General features: G+C 61.5%; 1 protein-coding gene across 1 annotated transcript; it reads right to left on the bottom strand.

Annotated features, from left to right (window-relative positions):
* Positions 1 to 2,871: 2,871 nt before the first annotated feature.
* On the bottom strand, positions 2,872 to 19,279 carry EPHB3 (EPH receptor B3). Its single transcript, XM_026071016.1, has 15 exons — positions 19,193 to 19,279; positions 18,092 to 18,764; positions 9,065 to 9,220; positions 8,550 to 8,885; positions 7,462 to 7,586; positions 7,115 to 7,283; positions 6,915 to 7,020; positions 6,455 to 6,507; positions 6,120 to 6,242; positions 5,773 to 6,020; positions 5,317 to 5,532; positions 5,080 to 5,229; positions 4,799 to 4,992; positions 4,472 to 4,627; positions 2,872 to 4,158 (listed from the first exon to the last, which is right to left on the bottom strand). The coding sequence occupies exons 1-15, from the start codon at positions 19,247 to 19,249 to the stop codon at positions 4,050 to 4,052; spliced, it is 2,871 nt and encodes a 956-aa protein (XP_025926801.1). The 5' UTR covers positions 19,250 to 19,279; the 3' UTR covers positions 2,872 to 4,049.
* Between the last annotated feature and the right edge of the window lie 309 nt (positions 19,280 to 19,588).

Raw genomic sequence — 19,588 nt, 5'->3', positions numbered from 1 at the left:
GCCAAGCCCCGGCGGTGTCAGCCAAGAGTTAGCAGCGAAAACGCCAAGAAGGCAGCGGAGCCGGCCAATTAATCCTAAATCTTCCTCCTCCGTTGCAGGGGAGAGAGGCAGGGAGAGGCTCGCGCATTCCCGCCTAAGCCCCGGCCGCCGGGCAGCGGGGCCGGCCGGGAACGTCGCGGGGGTCCCCGCGGTCCTTGGGGGCGCCCCATGGCGCCGGGCTGACGGGAACGGCCCTGCTCCCCGGTCCCGTCCCGAGGTGGCGGCCGGGCAGGTGATTCCCGGCTCGCTGCCACCCGCCGAGATGGGGCTGGACCCCGGGGGCACTGGGTGCTGCCCCTCACCAGGGGGTTCCCGGGGGGGTTTCGTCGGAAGCGAGCGGCAGCCCTGTCCCCTCTGGCACAGCCGGCCACCCCGCGTGCTCCCGGCTGCGGAGGGCTGCCGGCGCCTCGTCCCGGGCCGGGGGCCGCCCCGGCGGGCTCTGCTCAGGGTTTTCGTCCCCCTCCTCTGGGACCGCTTGGAAAGAGACAGTTCCGGGCCTTCCCCCTGCCCCAACTTTCCAGCGCTCTCCCGCGCGGGAACAATCGTAGCCTTTGTCTTCCTCTTAATCTCCTAGTTAGGAATTAAAAGGGGGGAAGAAACAGCAGCACAAAAGGCTCTTTGCACAGGCTGGAGGGGGGAGAGCGGCGAGGGGCTCGGAGCCGGGGCTTCCCCACGGATCCAGCCAGGATGCGGGTCCTCCCCGCGCCCGCCTGCTCCCCGCGGCCGGAGATGCCCCCGGCGCAGAGCGTCGCCCCACCGCGCATCCGGGGCCTGGGGCTGAGTCCGTCTGGGGGGGGCGGGCCGGATCGGGCGAGGGGTGTCCCGCGCCCCCACTCCTGCCGCAGGCAATTCCTTCCTCCCCGCTTTTATGTGCACACAAATATGCACACGCACTCGGCCCGGAGCAGAGCCCCGGAGCCCGGCAAGAACGACGCGGGCACCGCGGACCTCCATAAAACTTCTTAAATAATTTAATTGAAAAAAGTATTCCGTTAAAAAATATTTTTACAAACGCACGCTCGCATTAATTTCTCTGGCCGCTATTTTCACCGTTGTTGTTTCTCTTTCACCATTAAATACATCTCTCTCTATATATACGTATAAAAAGAAAGGCGGCATGTACAGGACACGAGAACCGGCGCGGGGAGGAGGGAAGTGGAGAGAGCCGCCGCTGCACGCGGCCCTGGGCTGGCCACGGCGCAGAGCTGCACGGGAAGAGGCAAGGCCGGGAGAGCCGGGCACGCAGGCGCTCCAGGGCCGCCGGAGCGACAAAGCTGCCGGAGGAGCGGCAGCAAGCAGCCGGGACCCGGGGGCCCCTCTCCGTTGCCCGCCGGAGGGAGATGGGCGCATGCTGCGTCCCACCGCGCGGCTGGAAACCAAAGCCCCCGGGAAATCCCAGCGAAAGCCCTGGAAAGGTTGGAAGATGCAGAAGGGGCTGCTGGCCCCCGTGGTGTCAGGCGGTGGCGGGCCGGCGCCGGCTGGGGACCGGGGTGCGGGCGAGCCCGTCCCCAGTTGCCCGGCTACGTGGCGCTGCCGCCTGCCGCCGTGTTTACCCTTCCCTGCGGAGGAGGCCGGGGTTAATGAGAAACCCGGCGGTGGGCGAGTTTGGAGGAAAGGGGAAAACCAGCACCTGCTCAGCGGGGAGAGGAGGACGCGGGGGGAGGAGGGGAGCCGCAGCCCTGCGGGAAGCACCTGCTCACCCCACGGCGCTGCCGGCGCCGCGGCCCCGCAAGCTCCACCGCAGCAGAGCTGCCGCGGCCACAAACGCCCCAGCAGGAGCAGCCCGGGGTCCCGCTCGCCCCTGTGCCACTGCCGGGGGCGAGAAACCCCAGGGCCGGCTGCGAGCGAGCTCTGGTCCCCCCGGCACGGGCAGCACCGGCGGCTCCCGTTCCCGGGGAGGACGCGGGGCAGAAAGCCCAGGGAGGCAGCACCGGCCGCCCCCGGCTCACCGGCCCCATCCGAAGTCCCGGGCCGGCGAGCACCTGGCTCAGCAGCTGCCATTTCGCGGGAGGCGGCGCGAGCGCGGGAAGGTGCTGGCGTGGTGATTCATGGATGCCGTGTGCAGTTGCGACATTCCCGCCCGGGGCCGGTCTCCGCATGGGAACAGCAGGCTTGGCACCCCTAGGAAATCCCGGGCTGCGGGAGGAGAGGCGTTTCTCCGGGGACACCCGGGAGAGGTGCAGCTGGGGGACGCGCGTACCCACCAGGGTGGGATGGGTGGGAAACCCAGCCCTTCCCCTTTCAAATTTGGGGGCAGGGGCTTTGGCAGGGCTCTTTGGCTGCCCTCCATGCTCGGTTTGCACTCGCTGGGTTTGGTTCCCACAGCTCTGGCTTGGCTTGAGGAGATGGGGGAAAAAAAAAAGAAAAAGAAAAAAAAAGAGGAAGGAGTAAGAAGATCAGCATCTATTGCACTAGACGGAATTTCACAGGCTCTGCCCTGGGAATCGTAACTCCCAACCCCTGTACGGCTCCCCATACGCTGTAGGGCTGGGTACCACCTCTCCGCCCAGACACGCACGCACCAGCGCCTACAGGCAGCATCACGGGGGGAACCATCCGAATACGCCACAGGAAGACAGCACGGGGGGGGGCAGGGAGGGGTACAGAGCCAGCCCGCGCCCCGCAATATTTACAGTCCGGGGCCAAGCACGCTGCTGGCAGAAGGGAGGAAAAAATCAGGGGAGACACCATGCTCCGGCAGGGAGCGGGCAGCAAAGCGGGACGGAGACAGTGGCGCCCGCCTCGCTGGCCCCGTGCAGCGAGAGAGACCGACGGAGCAAAGGAAACGCAAGTAAAATTCTTATTGCCTTTATTCTGCCCATTGCCTCACACAGTCCTGACGGCCAGCACACACGCACGCACCGCACGCACACACTCACGCACACTCACGCACGCTGGGAGTCTCGCCCTCAGCTTGGAGGAACCGGGCTGCAGTAAATAAGTCAGAGAAAGGTGAGTGAGTCTTTTGGCAGCAATCACAGCGTGTGTCAGGAGCGGCTCGGCCGCGCCGGCTCTCGCGCCGGCGGGCCCTGCTCCTTCTGCATAAAAACGCGAGGCCGGGGGAGGGCCAGGCCTCTCCCCTCGGCGCGGCCTCCCCCCCCAGCCCCGCTCTCCGTCCCCGCTGGCGGGAGCGCGGCTGCCTTCGGTCCTGGGGGCGGAAGGGTCCCTGTGCAAACGTGCTGATGGCCTTACTCTGCAGTCCAGAGCCGGCCACGAGAACCAAGAGGGGTAAGAGATGCGGAGCTGGGCGCCTGGTCCCCTTCCCTCCCCTTTCTGCTCCCTCTTATTTTTTTTAATATATATATCTATATATATATTTTTTTTGCCTAACTCCCTGCATAGTAAAATCTCACTGGGTTCGGATTCTGGCGTGCAAAGCCAAGAAACGGAGCAAAGCCTTCCCTTCGGACACGTTCCAGTGCAGACCCTCGTGCGGAGGGGCCGCGAGGGGCGGAGGAGAGAGAAGTGATTGTCTGGGGCCGGGCGGCCCCTTCCCTGTCGCCGTCTCCCCCGCGGGCAGCCCCCGCGTCAGCTCGGCCTCCCCTTGCTGCTTCCACGCAGGGACCAGAGTCGGGGAAGGCTTCAGACGTGTCTGACGGACTTAGGGGACGGGTAAACAGTCTGCGGCCTCGGAGAGAGGTGGGAAGTGAGGACTTGGTGTGGGGAAAACGGGGTAAAAAGAAATCCAAGAAGCAGAACAACTCTTCAAACCGATGGGCACCGAGACAGGGCGGGAAGCGAGGTGTGCCATCTCCGTCCCATAATCCATCTTCAATATGAAGACTGTGTCGCTGCCTCGTCGCTCCAGGACACAGAACGAAAAGCTGGGCTCCCTCTCAGCATGAGTGCCTCCGATCCGGGGAAGGGCGGCCCGGCCCGGCCTGTCCCAGGCGACCGTCCGAGGCAGAGGAGCGCCACGTGAAGGGGAAAACGGGAAGCCGGGCTGCACCGCAAACTGGAACCTGGTTGGCAGATTCCCTCGGTCCATTCCAATGCAGAGTCCCCTGCGGTCAAACCTGAACTGGGAGCGTCTGGTTCATCTGCAGCCTCATGTCCTGAATGCTGCTCAGGATCTTCTTCTGGTGCCCTGCTAGCGTCACCCCTATCCTCAGCAGGTCTCTGCAAGGAGGAAGTGACAGATTTAGTGGCCTGTCAGCTGCTATACCAGCACACATCCCTGCCAATCTCGCGGCTGCTGAGACCCCACATCTTCATTAACAACCTTCTGCCAAGCTCCGGTGTCCCTCTATTGCCATGGGGCATTGGCAGTTCTGGATGCTGAATCCCAGATCTTTACCCCCTTAGGAAAACCCCATGCACAATTCACCCCTCCACACGCACAGGCCAAAGGCTGCCAGATAGGCGAGGGATCACCCACCACAGACCAGCCCCAGCCCTCCGAGCTCTCCCTCCTCCACAAGCAGGGACTTACTCCGCAGTCATCTGCGCCACCAGGTCGAAGGAGGCAAAGCCAGCATTGACGAAGTTCTCCTTGTACCGTCCCATTTTGATGGCATCCAGCCAGTCTCCCACGGTGGTGAAGGTGGTGTAGTCTGGGACGGTACGGTCCAGGAGTGGCTGTGAGACACTAAGGAGCAAGAGAAGCACAGGTCACAGGGAGCAGGGGGATGGGCAGCTGTACTGGAAGTGGGGCTGACTTATCTCTGCTGTCCCACAGCCCTAATCCCAAACATCCCTCCATTCCTTGGGCTTGGGGGAAGCCAGGCGAGTTCTGGCTGCGGGCGGGGACATCACTGACCCAGACTGGACGCTGGCGATGACTTTCAGGCTGGCAGCGTTGCGGATGAGCTTGTCCAGCGTGTTGACAATCTGTGCAAACTTGGGCCGCAGGTTGCGGTCACGCACCCAGCAGTCCAACATCAGCTGATGCAGCGCCGTGGGGCAGTCCATGGGGGGTGGCAGGCGGTAATCTTGCTCCACTGCGTTGATCACCTGCAGAGAGATGAGCAGAGGCAGGCTGTGAGTCACCTGAGCCCCCGTGGCCAGCCCTTAGCTCCCTGCTCCCTAGGGAGCACTTACATCCTGGTTGGACATGTCCCAGTAGGGCCGCTCCCCGTAGGACATCACTTCCCACATGACGATGCCATAGCTCCACACATCGCTGGCCGAAGTGAATTTGCGGTAGGCGATGGCCTCTGGAGCTGTCCATCTGATAGGGATCTTGCCACCCTGCAGGGATACGCAGCTCTATTATTTAGTGCACACCTGGATGTCCCCCCCACCCCTGGATTTGTGGACCCCCCAAATGCCCTGTACCAGGGAGCTGGTGTAGGTGGGGTCAGCTGGGTCGTCCTCCAGGAAGCGAGAGAGCCCGAAGTCAGACACTTTGCAGACCAAGTTGCTGTTGACCAGGATGTTGCGGGCAGCCAAGTCCCGGTGCACATAGTTCATCTCCGAAAGGTACTTCATGCCAGCAGCGATGCCTCGCAGCATCCCCACCAGCTGGATGACTGTGAACTGCCCGTCGTTCAGCTGCCGGGGAGAGATCAGCAGGGTCTGCTACCCTCCGATAGACTGGGGAGGGATCCTAACCTGCTACCACCACCTTCCTCTTCCCTAGAGCCAACTCTCTTCCCCACTCCACAGATGTCACTACCTACAGGTTAGCCCTGCGATATCAGCACGATAGTGCTGATGGAGGAGAATGGGAGCTCAGAGTGGCCCAGCCCCTCACACTGAAGCCCCCAGCCCAGGCCAGGAGGGAATGCTTACCCGGAGGAAGGAGTCAAGCGCGCAGTTCTCCATGAACTCTGTGATGATCATGACAGGGCGGCTCTTGGTCACCACACCCTCCAGGTGGATGATGTTGGGGTGGTCGAACTGGCCCATGATGCTGGCCTCACTCAAGAAGTCCCGCCGCTGCCGCTCCGTGTAACCCACCTTCAGCGTCTTGATGGCCACGAAGATCTCACGGCGGCCAGGCAGCTTCAGGCGCCCGCGGCACACCTCGCCAAACTCCCCTGTGGGCAGGAAGGGGAGAAGAGGGCAGCATGGTGAGCCATGAGACAGGGCGAGAGGAAGCAGTCTCAGCAGCTGCTGTGCCCAGCCCCAGGACTTGCCTGCTCCAATGACCTCCTCAATTTTGACGCAGGAGATGTCAATCTCTTTGGCAAATTCCCGGACAGCTTCGTTGGGGTCCTCATAGGTGAAGGGGTCAATGTAGACCTTTGTCCCGGGGGTGACTGTAAGAGAAGAGGGGATGTTACCAGGAGGGACACAACACGGGTGACAGACATGCCAAGCCAACTTTGCACTGGCCATCAGTCCATCCCTCACAATGCCCAGGAAGAGAAGGCTCCCCCTTCCCTTGTGCATGGGGGCAGGAGGACACACTTCTCCCCCTCCCTCTTGAGAGGGGGCATGCAGAGCCCAGGTGCTGGGCTCTCACGCTCACCATATTGCTGCAGCTTCTCCGTGTACTCGGGATCTGTGCTGTTGCGCTGCTTCCTGCCCAAAGGAGACGAGAGGAGGTTTTCAGTAACCATCCCTTTCCTGATGGGGCAAAGACATTTACTGCCAGCTTCCAACTCCCAGCACAGCCAGCCTATGCTAGAGAGCTTCCGCTCTGGCAGCCCATGAGCAAAGCGATCCCTCTGCCTAAGGGGCAATGGGAGAAGATGGCCTAGCTCTACTAAGGGAGGGATGGCTGAGCCCACGATGGGTGCTGGGGAAGCTGAGATGCACAGTCCTCCTACAGACCCTGCACTCTGGTACCCACCTGCAGCAGGTCCAGTCCTTCACTCTTAGACTGGAGCTGGAGGAGCTCTGCCCACAGGCAAGGTGGGGCTGCAGGCCATGCATGAGCAACCCCCAAATGCAGCTCTGACCCCCTCTCCTCCCTGCAGAGCCAGTACCTGAAGCAGACGATAGCGATGACCACCACAGCGATGACAAACACCAGCACCGCAGTGGCCGAACCCACAATCAGAGGCAGCTCCTGGAAACTCTTGCTGGGGGAGCCTGATGGAGGGAAAGGCAGGAATCAAAGTCAAGCTGGGGAGGGAGCTTGTGTTAGAGTGCTGAGGGATGAAGGCAGTCCAGCCCTGGTACCTACCATTCTCTGCAGTTGTCTGAAACTCCATGGGGAGGCTGTAGAGGCCATATCCAGCCACTGTACGTGCCCGGACCTGCACCACATACCGGGCACTGGCTTTCAGCCCATCCAGCCGCACCATGTTGTTCTGACTGGTGACAGTGTTGGCAATGCCATCGCTCTGGCCTTGCTGCAGGGGAGACACGTGGATGTCACTGCTGTGAAGGGATCCCACCTTTGTTGTCCCCCTACCCCATCGCTTCCTCCTAGTCCCTGGGCACCCTCTCTGCGGGGATGTCCTTTGCTGCAGGGCTGACTGCCAGCCAGAAGAGGTGAGGGGGGAAAGGCCACCCCGCACTCTGCTTTACCTTCTCAGAGTACTTGATCTCATAGTCAAGAATGATGCCGTTGGGTCTCTCCGGGGGAGTCCACGACAGCGTCATGCTGTTCCCGGTGCTGCCCTGCAGGTGCATCGTGGGTACGGCAGACGGGGCTAGGAAAGGGGACAGGAGAGAAATGAGGCTGTGCCAACACCTGCTCGGCCCTACCGCAGCCCAGCAAGGCTGGCAATGCGGCTGGACACATGGTTTGTCTCCAGACATCCTGCGCAGGATGGGCAGACACCACTCCAGCAACTACACAGGCCCACCCAGTCTGCAGGCAGCACCTCCACAACTCCAGCAAGGCCACCTGTACCAGCCTATGCCCTCCACGATCCTATATCCATGTGGGGGACTCTCTCTGCCTGGGACCTGCTCAGATAACCCCAGTGGAAGGGCACGGCAAGCTGTGAGACTGATACCTCACAAGTTTCTGGAGGGAGGGGCAATCTTGGCATCTTGCAGCCAAGCTGATACTGGACCCTTGGAAATAGCTCCAAGGTAACATTTCATCCCATGCCTAGCTGCAAAGTTGTCCAGGGAAGAGCCCTGCCTGCCGAAAACAGGGCTCCATGCCCTCCTCCACTTGCTAGGAGCTCCCTGCTCCACCCCACTGACGAGACCCGTGAAATCAGATCAGAGCGCGGCGGCTGGAGATTACCAGCACACTGGAGCCAGGCCAGAGGGGGAGGAAAGAGGGAAAGGCAGAACACTTGGCTGGCTGCAAAGGTTTGGGCTGGTGCTGAGCTTTCCTGGGCCCACAGGGGAGAAATCTCATTTCCTTCCTCCTCCCTTCACAGCAGGCACAACATCTCTGGGGTGGGTCTAAGAGATCCAGAGCTCTCCGGAGCATCTGCCAACCCTGCCCTTCTCCGCTTGCATGAGTTCTGATCTCATCTCCTCCAGGGATATGTGTTTAAATGGAGAGGAGAATTTAGCCAGGGGATTAGATGCAGGCATGGAGAGCCTGTAACGCAGCAGCACAAAGGACTGCAGCCTCCAAAACTGTCAGCAAGAAATCCCTGCTCTGCTCCGCGGTGGAGAGCCACCCCCTGCTTGCTGGCAGCTCCACTGACCTGCCTGGTTGGTGGTGATGTTGACAGAGGCAAAATGGGGAGAGTAGGGGCTCTTGCTGGAGATGCCGTTCACAGCCTGGATCTCAAAAGTGTACTGGGTGTGGGCCATCAGGTTGCTGATGTAGATGCGACGCTCAGTGAGGCCGAGCTGGCGTGGCACGAACTCCACGTTGTCGTCACAGCGCGTGCACATGCGCCTCTCCACGCTGCACTTCTTGCAGATGACGTTGTAGAGCAGGTCATCCCGCCCGCCCGTGTCCCGCGGCTCGCTCCACTCTAGCACCAGGGATGTCTCGTTCACGTTGGAGATGACGCTGCGGGGGGCGGATGGGACACCTGCGGGGGTGAACGGAGAGCACACGGGTTAGGGATTGCTGCCACGCACGCCCTGCCCAGCTCGCCTCCTGGGGTGGCCAGGGTACACTCCCTGCCCCAGGACCAGATCCATAACCTCCAAACCTCCCCTCTGCTCCCCGCTGCCAGGCTCTGCCCTCCTTGTGCAGGGCTGGACTCACTGGTGCAGGCGCTGTCTGCAGGGTCCGTGTCCGCCCGATAATAGCCGTTTCGACACGAGCAAACCGTTGCCGCTCCAGAGGTTGTCCGGCTGTTGGGAGGGCAGGGAGAGCAGGGGCCTTCCCCTTGCTTAGACTTGAAGGTTCCTGGACCACATGCTGGAAGAAGAGAAGACAAATCAGCATTACGAAGTGTATCCAGCGAGCACCCGTGATTCCCCCCAAGGCTGCGCAGACCCTTCCCTGCTGCCCTGCAAAGTCTCTGATCGGTGGCTTGAGGGCCACGGGCCACCTGCAAGACTTTCCCCCGTGGGATGGGGATGCAGACGCCGCTGCAGCTTGAGCTGAGAGGGAGAGTAAAGGGTGCCATTTCCTGCATTCCTCAACTGCTTGTTCGGCGAAGGCTGGGCCCCCTCCAGCAGTCAGCTCTGCCCCCCAGGCTCACTCCCTCAAGCAGGGGCTATGTCCAGGGACGCTCTTTCCCGGCTCCAAGGGCCACCATGGTCTGCTGTAGGCCCCTTCCCCAGCACTCCCTGCAGGACCCATCCCCACCCTGTCATCCCGGCTGGTCAGGACGAACCAGAAACCTCCTGCTGACCCAGGGGAGACCAAACTCCATGCTGCTCACGGTTCGAGGGTGAGCTGGGCACCGTGCTCAGCAGGGCTGGCAACCCAGGGGAGGGCTGCCATGGGGAGCTGATGCCGAGAGGCCGAGCCACCCCGTCCTGCCCAGCTCAGCCGAGCTCACCCCAGTTCACTGAGCAGCGCCCTGGGCTGGGGAGGGAGGTCCAGCCATGAAAGCAAGTCCCCCTGCTTTGCTTCTTCACTGCGTTTCCCAAGGAGAAGCGTCCCCACACACGGGCTCCCCCTTCCCCAGCTCTCTGCTCCTGCTGGCTTCCCTGCTCTGCCCAGCACCCTCCGCTTCCCGGGGGAAGCAAAGCGGGTAAGGGAGGCCTCAGCCCTGCCGCAGCAGCCCCACGCGGCCCCAAACGGGGCCGCGCAGTCCTAAACCTCCTGCCTAGGGCACTTCAGCCACTTCTCAGCTCCGGGGCCGCTGGCATCCCCCAAGCCAGGCTCAAGTAGTGTGCCGAGCAAGATTAAAACATTCCAGTGGCTCCTTGGCTAAATAGTTGCTTTGATCGCGTTGCCAACATCTTAACCCCCTTCACTTCCGATCAGAGTCCTTCGAGGAGCCAGAAGTCCCGGCATCTGGGCCTGGCTAGCAGGACGGGGTGCTCAGTCATAACGACGGATACGCGAAAGGATTAACGGCGCTTGAGCCGAGGAGCAGAGCAGCCTCAGGAAAACAACCCACACCTTGAAACAGCCTAATTCATCGTAGCCCTACTCCAAGCACACAGCAAGGGGGGACGGGAGCAGTTCGAAACCGCTCTGGTGTCAGGGGCCCAAGGCTAGACACAGGAATCGGGTCTTTGCTCCGTGTTTGCAGACAGCTGGAGCGATCGGAGGGCGCCAGCAGCGGCTCCGCTTTGGCATCGCCCCCGTTGCTCGCAGCCGGCGCAGAGTCAGGACCCGGGAGGGTTGCCGACTGCCCCGGAGCAGGGCACCTCCTCCCCTCTCCCTCCCAAAACGTTCCCGTGGTTCCCCAGGGCACTTAACCCTGCCGGCAGCCCCGTCCCGGAGCGGAAACTGCCGGCCCGTGCCTGCCGCATGACATCACCCGTAAACAAGAGGAGGTTTCTCCTTGCTGCATCCGAGCCGGAGCGAGTGGAAGTTTCCTGTTATGAGGCATCTCCTAACACCCTCTGCAGGAAGTTTTCCGGCTGGCAGCGGCGGCCCGGCGCACGGGGTGTGGAGCGCCGCTGAATCACCCGCTGGCTCGTTTCGCCTTGGCCGGCCCCGCGGGTTCCCGTGCACGCGGCTCTCGCTGCAGGGGCCCCGTCCAGGCCCTCTCCAGCTGCCTGATCCCGCAGAAAGGAGCTGGGCGCCTGCCCAAGAAGCTGCTGGTGTCTCTGGCCTTTCGGTGCCCCCAGCCAGTGCGGCTGTACGGTGCCGCACTGCAACTGCGCAATGCTGCGGCGGCGGCGCCGGGCTCGGGGCGAGCTACGAAGTTCGACACGCGGCAAGCAGAGGCGGGGGGCGACAGCCACTTCTCCGGGGTCTCCCGGGTGCCCCCGCCGTCTCCTTCATGGCCACAGCGCCGCCTCCGCGGGCACCTGCCGGAGGAGCCGTGCGAGCGGCTGCAGCCACCGGGGAGGACGCCCCACTACCGATTAGGAGGCCGGCACATCACGCTGCTGGCTCGGCACTCCGGTCGGGCCGTGGCAGATCCAGCGCCTGCCCCGCTCCGGCTGCCCGGCTCTCCCGCTCAGCGGGCCACAGCAGCCGCTTCCTGCTTGCGGCCCAGGAGCCCAGGCCTTTTGGCACGGAGACTCCTGTTCCGCCAAAACAGGACTGACCGCACTGGCTCCACTCGCTCCATCGCTCCTTGACCTGAATTTACCCAGCCTTCGGGCCCTCCCCTTGGAAATTAAAGTTTAGCCCCTCCTGACTGCGTAGCCTGGAGGGCAAAGGACAACTCCGGTCTGCTTTGTCCGGCTCGTCTGCAAGCGACTGGAAGAGACCCAGAGCTCCCGGTCCCACCAGCCCAGGGCACACTCACCCGACCCAACCACCGCCACGAAACGCAACGATGGGGACGGCAGACGCCCCGAGGTCCCGGAGCAGCCTCAGCACACGCCGACCCACCCCAGCTGGAGTCCCTGCAGTTAAAACTGGGCGGATGCAGATTCACACATAAGGAACCAGATTGCTGAGGAATGAGAGATGACTGAAACCTCTTGGACAGGAACACTCTGGGCTCAGAAAGCTGCCAAACATGCTTTGGTTATGGACAGGAGCCCAGATCCATCAGGGACAAACCCCCTGAAATAAATGCTGGGGGCGGGGGGGGGAAGGAATGAAACTGGAGCAAGCAGAGTTTGCATGAAGCCAAAAAGCCCGAGCACAGCATTCGAGACAGGGATCGCGAGGTGCTCTGGAGAGGCTCCAGCCTGGATAACTGCGCTTTGCCTCCTGCCGGCCGCCTGCCTGCTCGGGACAGAGCGCCGGCTACCCCGGCTCCGCGCTGCCCTAGCTGGGCTGTCAGCCTGGCGGGGCCGGGAAAGCCAAACCTGCTGCCCGCCCCGTGCTGCACCCCCAGCCCGGCTCCTGCTGCGGCAGCCACCCCGCCAAGCCTCTCCTTACAGGAGAGGAGCCTTCCTCGCTCTGCCGCCTCCCCCTCCTCCTCCTCTCCCCGGCACCAGGGCGGCCTCGCGGCCCCTGCTCACGCAGGCGAGCGCACTGCCGGCTCCCAAACGCTCAGATGAAAAGACACGGCGGGAGCGCGCGGCAATTAGGAGCTGACTCAGCCTGCAGCTTCCCCAGCCCGACGGGTTTCCAGGCCGGAGCAGCGCGGCCGCGGCAGCCAGCCGGTCCCCGGCAGGGTACGGCTCCCGCGGGGCCAGCGGGCTCCCGCAGCCCGGCCCGCGGGGAAGGACCGGCGGGGCTGTCCTCGCCAAGCGTCCTGCCTCGCCGCTGCCTGCAGCGCAGCGGGAGCCGATGAAGGTCATTTCAGCGGGCCCGCAGTTCCCCCCCGCCCCGGCCCGCAAAGGAGGGAGCAGAGCTATTTCCCACCCTGATTTAGGTGGGGAAGGGAAGGGACCGAGGCCCAGATCCGCTGCAGCGTTTAAGTATCCAACTCCCTTTAATAAATCAGAGCATAAAGGACCTTGGTGGCAGCGTGACAGCTCTCAGCCACATTTGAAGCCTGTAACAGAGCTGAAAACTGATCCCAGGTCCCCGGTGGATAAGCCGCTGTGTCATCTCTTCTCTGCAAGGAACTGCCTGTACAACCACCACCGTCTTGGCTGGCACGCTGGGGAACGAGCCCAGGAGCTCCGGAGCGGGAATGCGACTCTCTCCAGCGTGAGCTGCAGAGCCAGGCTCCCCTCTTCCCACCGAGAGGTTTGCATAAGCACTTTTCTCGCTAAAGTATCCTCAGATAAAATAACAATCCTGAACCTTTACACACAGATCACATCTCCTGGCGCTGGGATGCAGGCACCTCTGGGGAGAATATGAGAGTCATTGACAGTCGTGGGATAACAGGTCAGGGAGCTGGAGCCGTCTCCCGGCCTAAAGGGAAGCAGGAGCAGCGCGGCCTGACAGCCAGCAATCGCCGCAACGGGTATTTGCTCCGGGCGTGGGAGGGAGGCAGTAACGCAGCCCCGGCATCTCTGCAATAGCTGCTGCTGCACCCCTCGTAGGGCATCTGCACCCTTCGCAGGGCGTCCTGCACCCTGGGCAGGATGGTGCAGAGCCCCCCACACGGTGCTTCTCCCGGCAACGCCTCTGGGTTTTATCCGGAGCCGGTGGTCCGGGGGACGGAGGCTGCGCTCTTCCCAAATGCAGTCCCCACCCCTGTGAACAAAGTCCAAGGGAGGGAGCTGAAAAACACCGAAATAAAACCATCATCGCAGCATCAGAGCGCCGTGACTCATCTCGCACGCAGCCAGCGATTACTGCGCGGGCCGTGGGCAAGCAGGAGCGAACCACGCGGCACGCCGGGCCGCGAGCGGCATCCTCCAAAACTTTCGGGTCCCCTCCCTCGGCGCGGGAAGGGCCGGGAGAGCCCGGTGACGAGCGGCGGCAGGGCACGGCGCCGGGTCCACGTCATTAGCCAAGCGACCTCCCTGCCCCGGGCCCTACCCCGGCGGCTCCCGCTTCGTCCCGGCGCCCTAATAGAGGCGAATAACAGCCCCGAGCGACTCTGCTTAAGGTCTCGACTGCTTTTCTATCCACACCACCGTACTCCAACCCAGGGAGCATCCTTCCATTTCTCTCTTTCTTTCCCTGTAGGACTCGAAGCAGAAAGCCGCGCTCAGATCTAGATAAATTAAACCGATCACATCCCTTTTGTCCAGCCACCCTGTAATTTCTTTAAAGGCAGCAATCAGGTTTGCCTGGGACGATCTGTGCTTTATGAACCTCCACGGCTCACTCCCTTCGCTCTTTCGTAAGTGGCTACAGATGGATTAGAGCCGTGGAAGCAACAGTCTAGCTACAGTTGAGGCGGTAACTCTCGTTTTAAGTCTCTTTTAAAAGGCACTTGATTTTTTTTTTTAAATCATCCTCTGGGCGGAAATATTTCACGCTAGCGCAGTCCAGAAGTGAACAGAGTAAATCTGAAGACGAACGAGGGGAAAGAGCCCTTGGGTGTTTGAACAGTGCCATCCAAGGAACAGGCGGGAAAGCAATTTTTTTTTTTTTTAAAAAAGGAAAAAATTTCAATAAGCAAAGCCGTCTTTGGAGCCACCGCGGGTCACACGCAGGACGGCAGAAGCAGATTTCCTTGCCCGCGTTACAAGTAACCCATTGTGGGGCTGCCTGGCTTTAAAACACCAGCTTTCCTCTCGCTGCACTGCTGAGCCGTCTTTGATCTATAATCCCGGACAATTAATAGAAGGCAGTTTCACTTCCTGGTTTTCATGCAGTAACCCAATGTTGCAATGCAAAGCTGCAAACAGTTGGCAAGTGTTATGCTTGCTTGGCATTTTTTTTAATTCATGGTGATGTTTCCATTAGTCACCGATTGCAAGGAAAATTTATTTTTACAAAATCCAGATTCTGGCCCCGGCCTGACCTGACATCACTTCTCGAGCGTGCCCAAGTTTACAGCAGCCGGCACCTTCAGAAAGAGCCGTCTCTGCGGGCTTTGCCACCGCTGGGGGAAGAGGAGGAAACTCAAAAGGCTGAGGAATAGGCTTGAGAAGGGAACGGCGTCACGCTGCGCACCGCCTCCCCAGGCATTTGGATGGTTTGGATACTCATTTATTGCACCACGCAGCCACAATCCCCCTTTCCAGCAGGGCACGGGCTCCGCGGTGTCCGTGAGCGTGGTGCCCAGGGCGGCGAGGGCCCCGCGGCCCAAAGCCTGCCCGCTCTCCGGGCAGCTCCCGCTGCGGATAACCGCGCCTCGTGCCGGGAGGGACCCGTGCGGACACGGCTCGCCGGCCCGGCCCCGGCGAGGAGGACCTCGGACGCGGCCGCATCCAAAATGCACCTTCCTTCGGGTGAACCCTGTCCGCCTATGGGGCTGCCGGCGCCGGATCTGGCGCGGAAAGGATGTGCGCGGGAGTATTTTCGGGGAGGCGCTGCAAGTCAGCCTGTTCCATACTGGGAGCCCGTCCGTTCTCCCACGATGGGGCGCCGACCTCGCCGCAGCTAGAAGGAAAATCCCAATGCAACGTCTGTGCAAAGGATGGGGAGTGTGTGCGTGTGTTCATTAAAACTATATTGCAAGCCGAAAGGAGAAGGGATTCTGCCACGGGAAGGGCTGACCCCTCGCAGGGCCGGGGGCCGGCCAGCTCCCGCTCCGAGGGGGCGAAGGTAGCGGGGGCCTCGCTGCTCCCCTCTCCCCCAGCAGCCAAAGGCGCTGCAGCCCCGCAAGGACGGACGCACGGACGCACGGACTCCCGCCTCCCCCCTCCCTGGTCAGTAGCTTTCCCTCCTCCTGCAGAGCTGCCTCTGCAGCTCTCCGTGGCGGGGAGCGTGTGGGAAGCAGCGCAACCCCCAGAAGGGCCGTGTGCTAATTAAATAAAGATAATGAGGCTGAGAATGAGATGCCAAATCAATGCTGTGGCAACTTATGACTAGAGCGCCAGATACCAGCCTCGCATATCACATTACAAAGCATGCCAAAGAAACTGCCTTCAGCCAGGCGGGATGAGCCCACCGCTCCCGAGGGACCGGGATACAAGCCGCATTGTAACAGGTCTGAATGCGAAGTCTAATCCTGGCTCTGGATGGAGATAAATAGGAGGAGGAGGAGGAGGAGATCTTCAAAGGCCACAGAAAGTCTGGGTAAAGGGGGAGATTTACAACAGGGCTTATCCCATCTAAGCAGTAACTCGGTATTGTTATTTATTAAAATGCCATCTGGCACTTCGAAGCACTCCTCACCCATATGCCTCGGAGAGCGCTACAAAGCGGGGCGGCTTGCGCCGAAACGCGAGCGCCGCAGGGCCCCAACCGCACGGCGCTCAGCACAGCGGGGACCACAAATCTCGGCCCGGCCCCGAGGTGCTAAAACGCCACGAGCTTCCGTATCGGCGGGCCGGGCGGCCGAGAGCCGCGGCACGGGCTGGCCGGCCTCCTCGCGGCGCCGCGGTGTTTTATGCCCGGGTAAATTGCTCGGAGGCACTTCCCGGCCCTCTCCCAGGGGATATCTCCCCGCGCACGTGTGTGCGAGGCAGCGGTTGCTCTTGGGGGCATTTCTCCTGGGCGAGCTGCGAGCCGCGGAAGGGGGAAAAATAACCGAAACGACCAACAAAGCGACCAGAAAATGGAGCTGCCTCTCCGGTTTTCCAAGCCCTTTTCAGCTGTTTCCACTTAAAACACACGATCACATGGCGGAAAATCTGATTGTACAAGCGCAAGGCATCTTTCCCAGGGAAACGTGAAGACACCCTTTCCGCCCGGCAAGGGGGCAGGCTGCCGGAGGGGGGCATGCCCATGCCTCCGCACAGCCTCCCTACCCGGCGCGGCAAGAAGCCGAGGCTCAGGAGAAGAAATTAAGGCGCTGCCCACGGGCGGGACAGGGGGAACGGAGAGGCGTGCTCCCTCCGCGCGGTGCTGGGAGAGCCTTGGGCTCGCTTAAGGGATGCAGATAGGAGATTTTGCCCGGGCTCTGCAGCAATGCCCTGAATCCAGATGGGGGGAGCCATCCCGTCGGGGCCCCGGACGTGAGCCGAGCGCATGGCCCAAGCCGCTCTGCCGGGGTCGGGCTGCTCGGCAGCACAGCGGGGTGCGGGAACGGCCCTGAGGCTCGCGGGCACTGGCGCCCGGTGGAAACCACGACGATCCGGAGCCCCTCTGCGAGCGGAGGGGCCGGCGCGGCCCGAGCCCCACAGCACAGCTCCTCCTGGACCCCATCGCCCCGAGCGTCTGCTGAGAGCGCGGGGCCCAAGCCAAGGATCCCGTCACCGCTGAGCACGAGGCACCCAGTGCCGCCGGCCCACCCAGCTCCTGGCTCCCCCGCGAGCCCTCCAGCTGAGGGGGGCCGCAACCTCTCTGCCCTAAGCCCGAGGCTGCGCGGGAGCAGGGGTCCGGCGTGCAAGCAGACCTGGTGGAGACGGCTCCCAGGGACCAGGCCGCTCCAGGGGAGAGCGATGCCCGCCCCGGCAGACTGTTCCCTCATCAACACGTCCAACCTGGGGAGAAGCAGCAACCCCAGACAGCCCGTGGGAAGACCGTGGCAGCTGCAGGACGGCTCCGACAGCCGTACTCCGCCACGCGGGCCGGCTGCCCACCTCACACACCTCCGCTCCGCATGCCAACGCGCCTCCTCCTTCCCCCCGAGGTGGGCCGGGGAGCGCGCGTCCCTCTGCGGTTGCGCGTCTTGCCCTCCCACCCAGCCGGGCAGGGAGCGTGCGTCGCTGCGTGCTGCTCTCCAGCAGTTAGCACAGCAGGGCCCCAATCACCACGGGGGTTTCTGAACGCTCCCGCGCAGCAAACGTGAAATTACATTTGCCAGGAACAATCATTCAGCCGAGCCGCAAGTGCCTTTGTGCAACGCAGGAGGGCGAGAACGGAGACATTGGACACTTGGCAGCAGGGGCGGAAGGGAGATTTTGATAACGCTTGGGGGCTTAAATATGCTGGGGGCACGTTGCACCTCACAGATCCTTGCTGACAGCCATGTCCCGAGCTGCAGCTTCTCGTGGGCAGACATGTCCTGTTGAGCGCAGGTCTCAAAACCCACGGGTGCCACAGAGTACGTCACAGCAGACACAAGCAAGACTGCACCAATCTGGACCACTAAGTCTTTAACACTTCAGGATACCGAGCCAAAATGCAGACCAGCACCCTGAGACACCATGCGATAAAAACTTGCTCTGTCCTAAAGAAGCCTGCTGAGCTCCCAAGTCTCCAAAAATGAAACTAGCTCAATGCAAAACCTCCTCTGCATCAACACGTCTGCTGACATAGTGGAGGGGTCAAAACATCGCCACTCGGCCACGCGCTTACCTTGGCACTGGGTATCCTTCATGGTCGGCTCATATCCAGCGGCACATGTACAGGCTCCCACGGGTACCATCCACTCACCGTCGCCATTACAGTACAGCTTCAGGGGTACAGACACTTCCACCGCGTTGGGGATGCAGGTGCCCGGTGCAATGACCAGAGAAGTGGGCTCAGCCCCTGTTAAAGTCTCCGGGAAGATAGCAAAGCCAGCAATGGTGTTGGAGCATTTCTTGTAGAAAGCCCGGACAGAGATGAGGGACATGCAGGCTCCCAAGTCCTGGAAGGCCAAGTAAAAACCATTCTTGGAGAGGGGGCCAAAACTGCGCACCTTGGTGTTCATGCGGCCAGACTCCAGCTTGGAGAAGCTCTCATCAGGGGCAATTGTATCCACTTTGATATAGGGGTTCTCCATCCAGAAAGGGCTATTTGCAGAGGCAGAATCTGTATCCGACTCATAATAGAAGAGGTTGAACGTCTCTTTGCAGGAACCTGGGATGTTGGGGATGCTGTTGCAGTCCCGCACAGTGAATTTCAGCTCCACATAAACACGCTGGACATCCTGGCGCTGGATGAACTTGGTACGAAGCCAGTTGTTCTGGTTGGCCTCCCGCACATTGCATACCTGGTACGTGCGGATGGGGTTCATGGCCTCATCGTAACCGCTAACTTCTTCCCACTGCAAACAAGAGAGAAGGGGGCAGGTTAGACCACCAGACAGGGAGATGAGCGCCATGGACACATCACTAAAGCAAACAGCATGGGGTGGGGGGAACTGGAAAACAGTTAACAGGGAACAGCAGCAGTTGCACCTCCACCCGTCCCAACCCTTCTGGTCCCTCCTTGGTCATCAAGATGACTAAGAGCAACCTGGGCCAGGGACCATGGCGCGCCTGCACGCTGCCATTCCCGCTCCAGCTCCGCCAGCACGGAGTCAGCGTGGGGTAACGAGGAGGCGATTTCACAAGGCGAGAGGGCGAGCGTAGCAGGGAACGGAGAAGACGCAGCCTGCTCCGCGGAAGGGGCTGGTGAACAACGCCAATTCCCAAGGGACCGGAGCCAGCTGTGCCCCTTGGAGATCGGGACCAGGGACGGCTCCAGACTTACCCCTGTCTCCGGATGAGTTGTCCATGCCAACTCGGAGGTCACCCACTTTGTGTCCATCAGGGTCTCTGGAGAGGGAGAGAGAGGAAAAAGAGAAGTAATTGGAGATGAAGGCCAAGATTAGAGGAAAAAAACAGGAGGAGTGGGGGAGAAAAAAGCTTAGGCTGACATTTCTGTGGAAAACAGCAACTTGGGGGGTGAGACGTCGTGGGAGGAGGGGGGAGTGGAGCGGAGCAGACAGACTCCAGATTTCTGTTCTCCTGTCAAGAGAACAGGAAGAGCGAGATGTCCCCAGAGAGCCATGAGGGAGCGGGGAAATGGCAGGCTGAGGAGCAGGCCAGGTGGCGAGGGAGAAAAAGCGGTCAGGCTGCCATCTCCAGCCACCGGCGCGGCGAGCCG

This window comes from Apteryx rowi, unplaced genomic scaffold (assembly GCF_003343035.1).
Source record: "Apteryx rowi isolate R43461 unplaced genomic scaffold, aptRow1 scaffold_32, whole genome shotgun sequence".
NCBI lineage: Eukaryota > Metazoa > Chordata > Aves > Apterygiformes > Apterygidae > Apteryx > Apteryx rowi.
Note: the sequence above shows the minus strand (reverse complement) of the source record. Positions and strands in the feature narration are given on the sequence as shown.

Bases quoted from the DNA above. Each gene is read 5' to 3' on its own strand.
- EPHB3 (XM_026071016.1), bottom strand. From the start codon at position 19,249: ATGGACACAAAGTGGGTGACCTCCGAGTTGGCATGGACAACTCATCCG. The intron at 5,230-5,316 runs GTACAGGGCATT...GTATCCCTGCAG, and splicing joins CCACCTACACCAGCTCCCTG to GGTGGCAAGATCCCTATCAG. The intron at 4,159-4,471 runs GTAAGTCCCTGC...TCCTCCTTGCAG, and splicing joins GTGGCGCAGATGACTGCGGA to AGACCTGCTGAGGATAGGGG.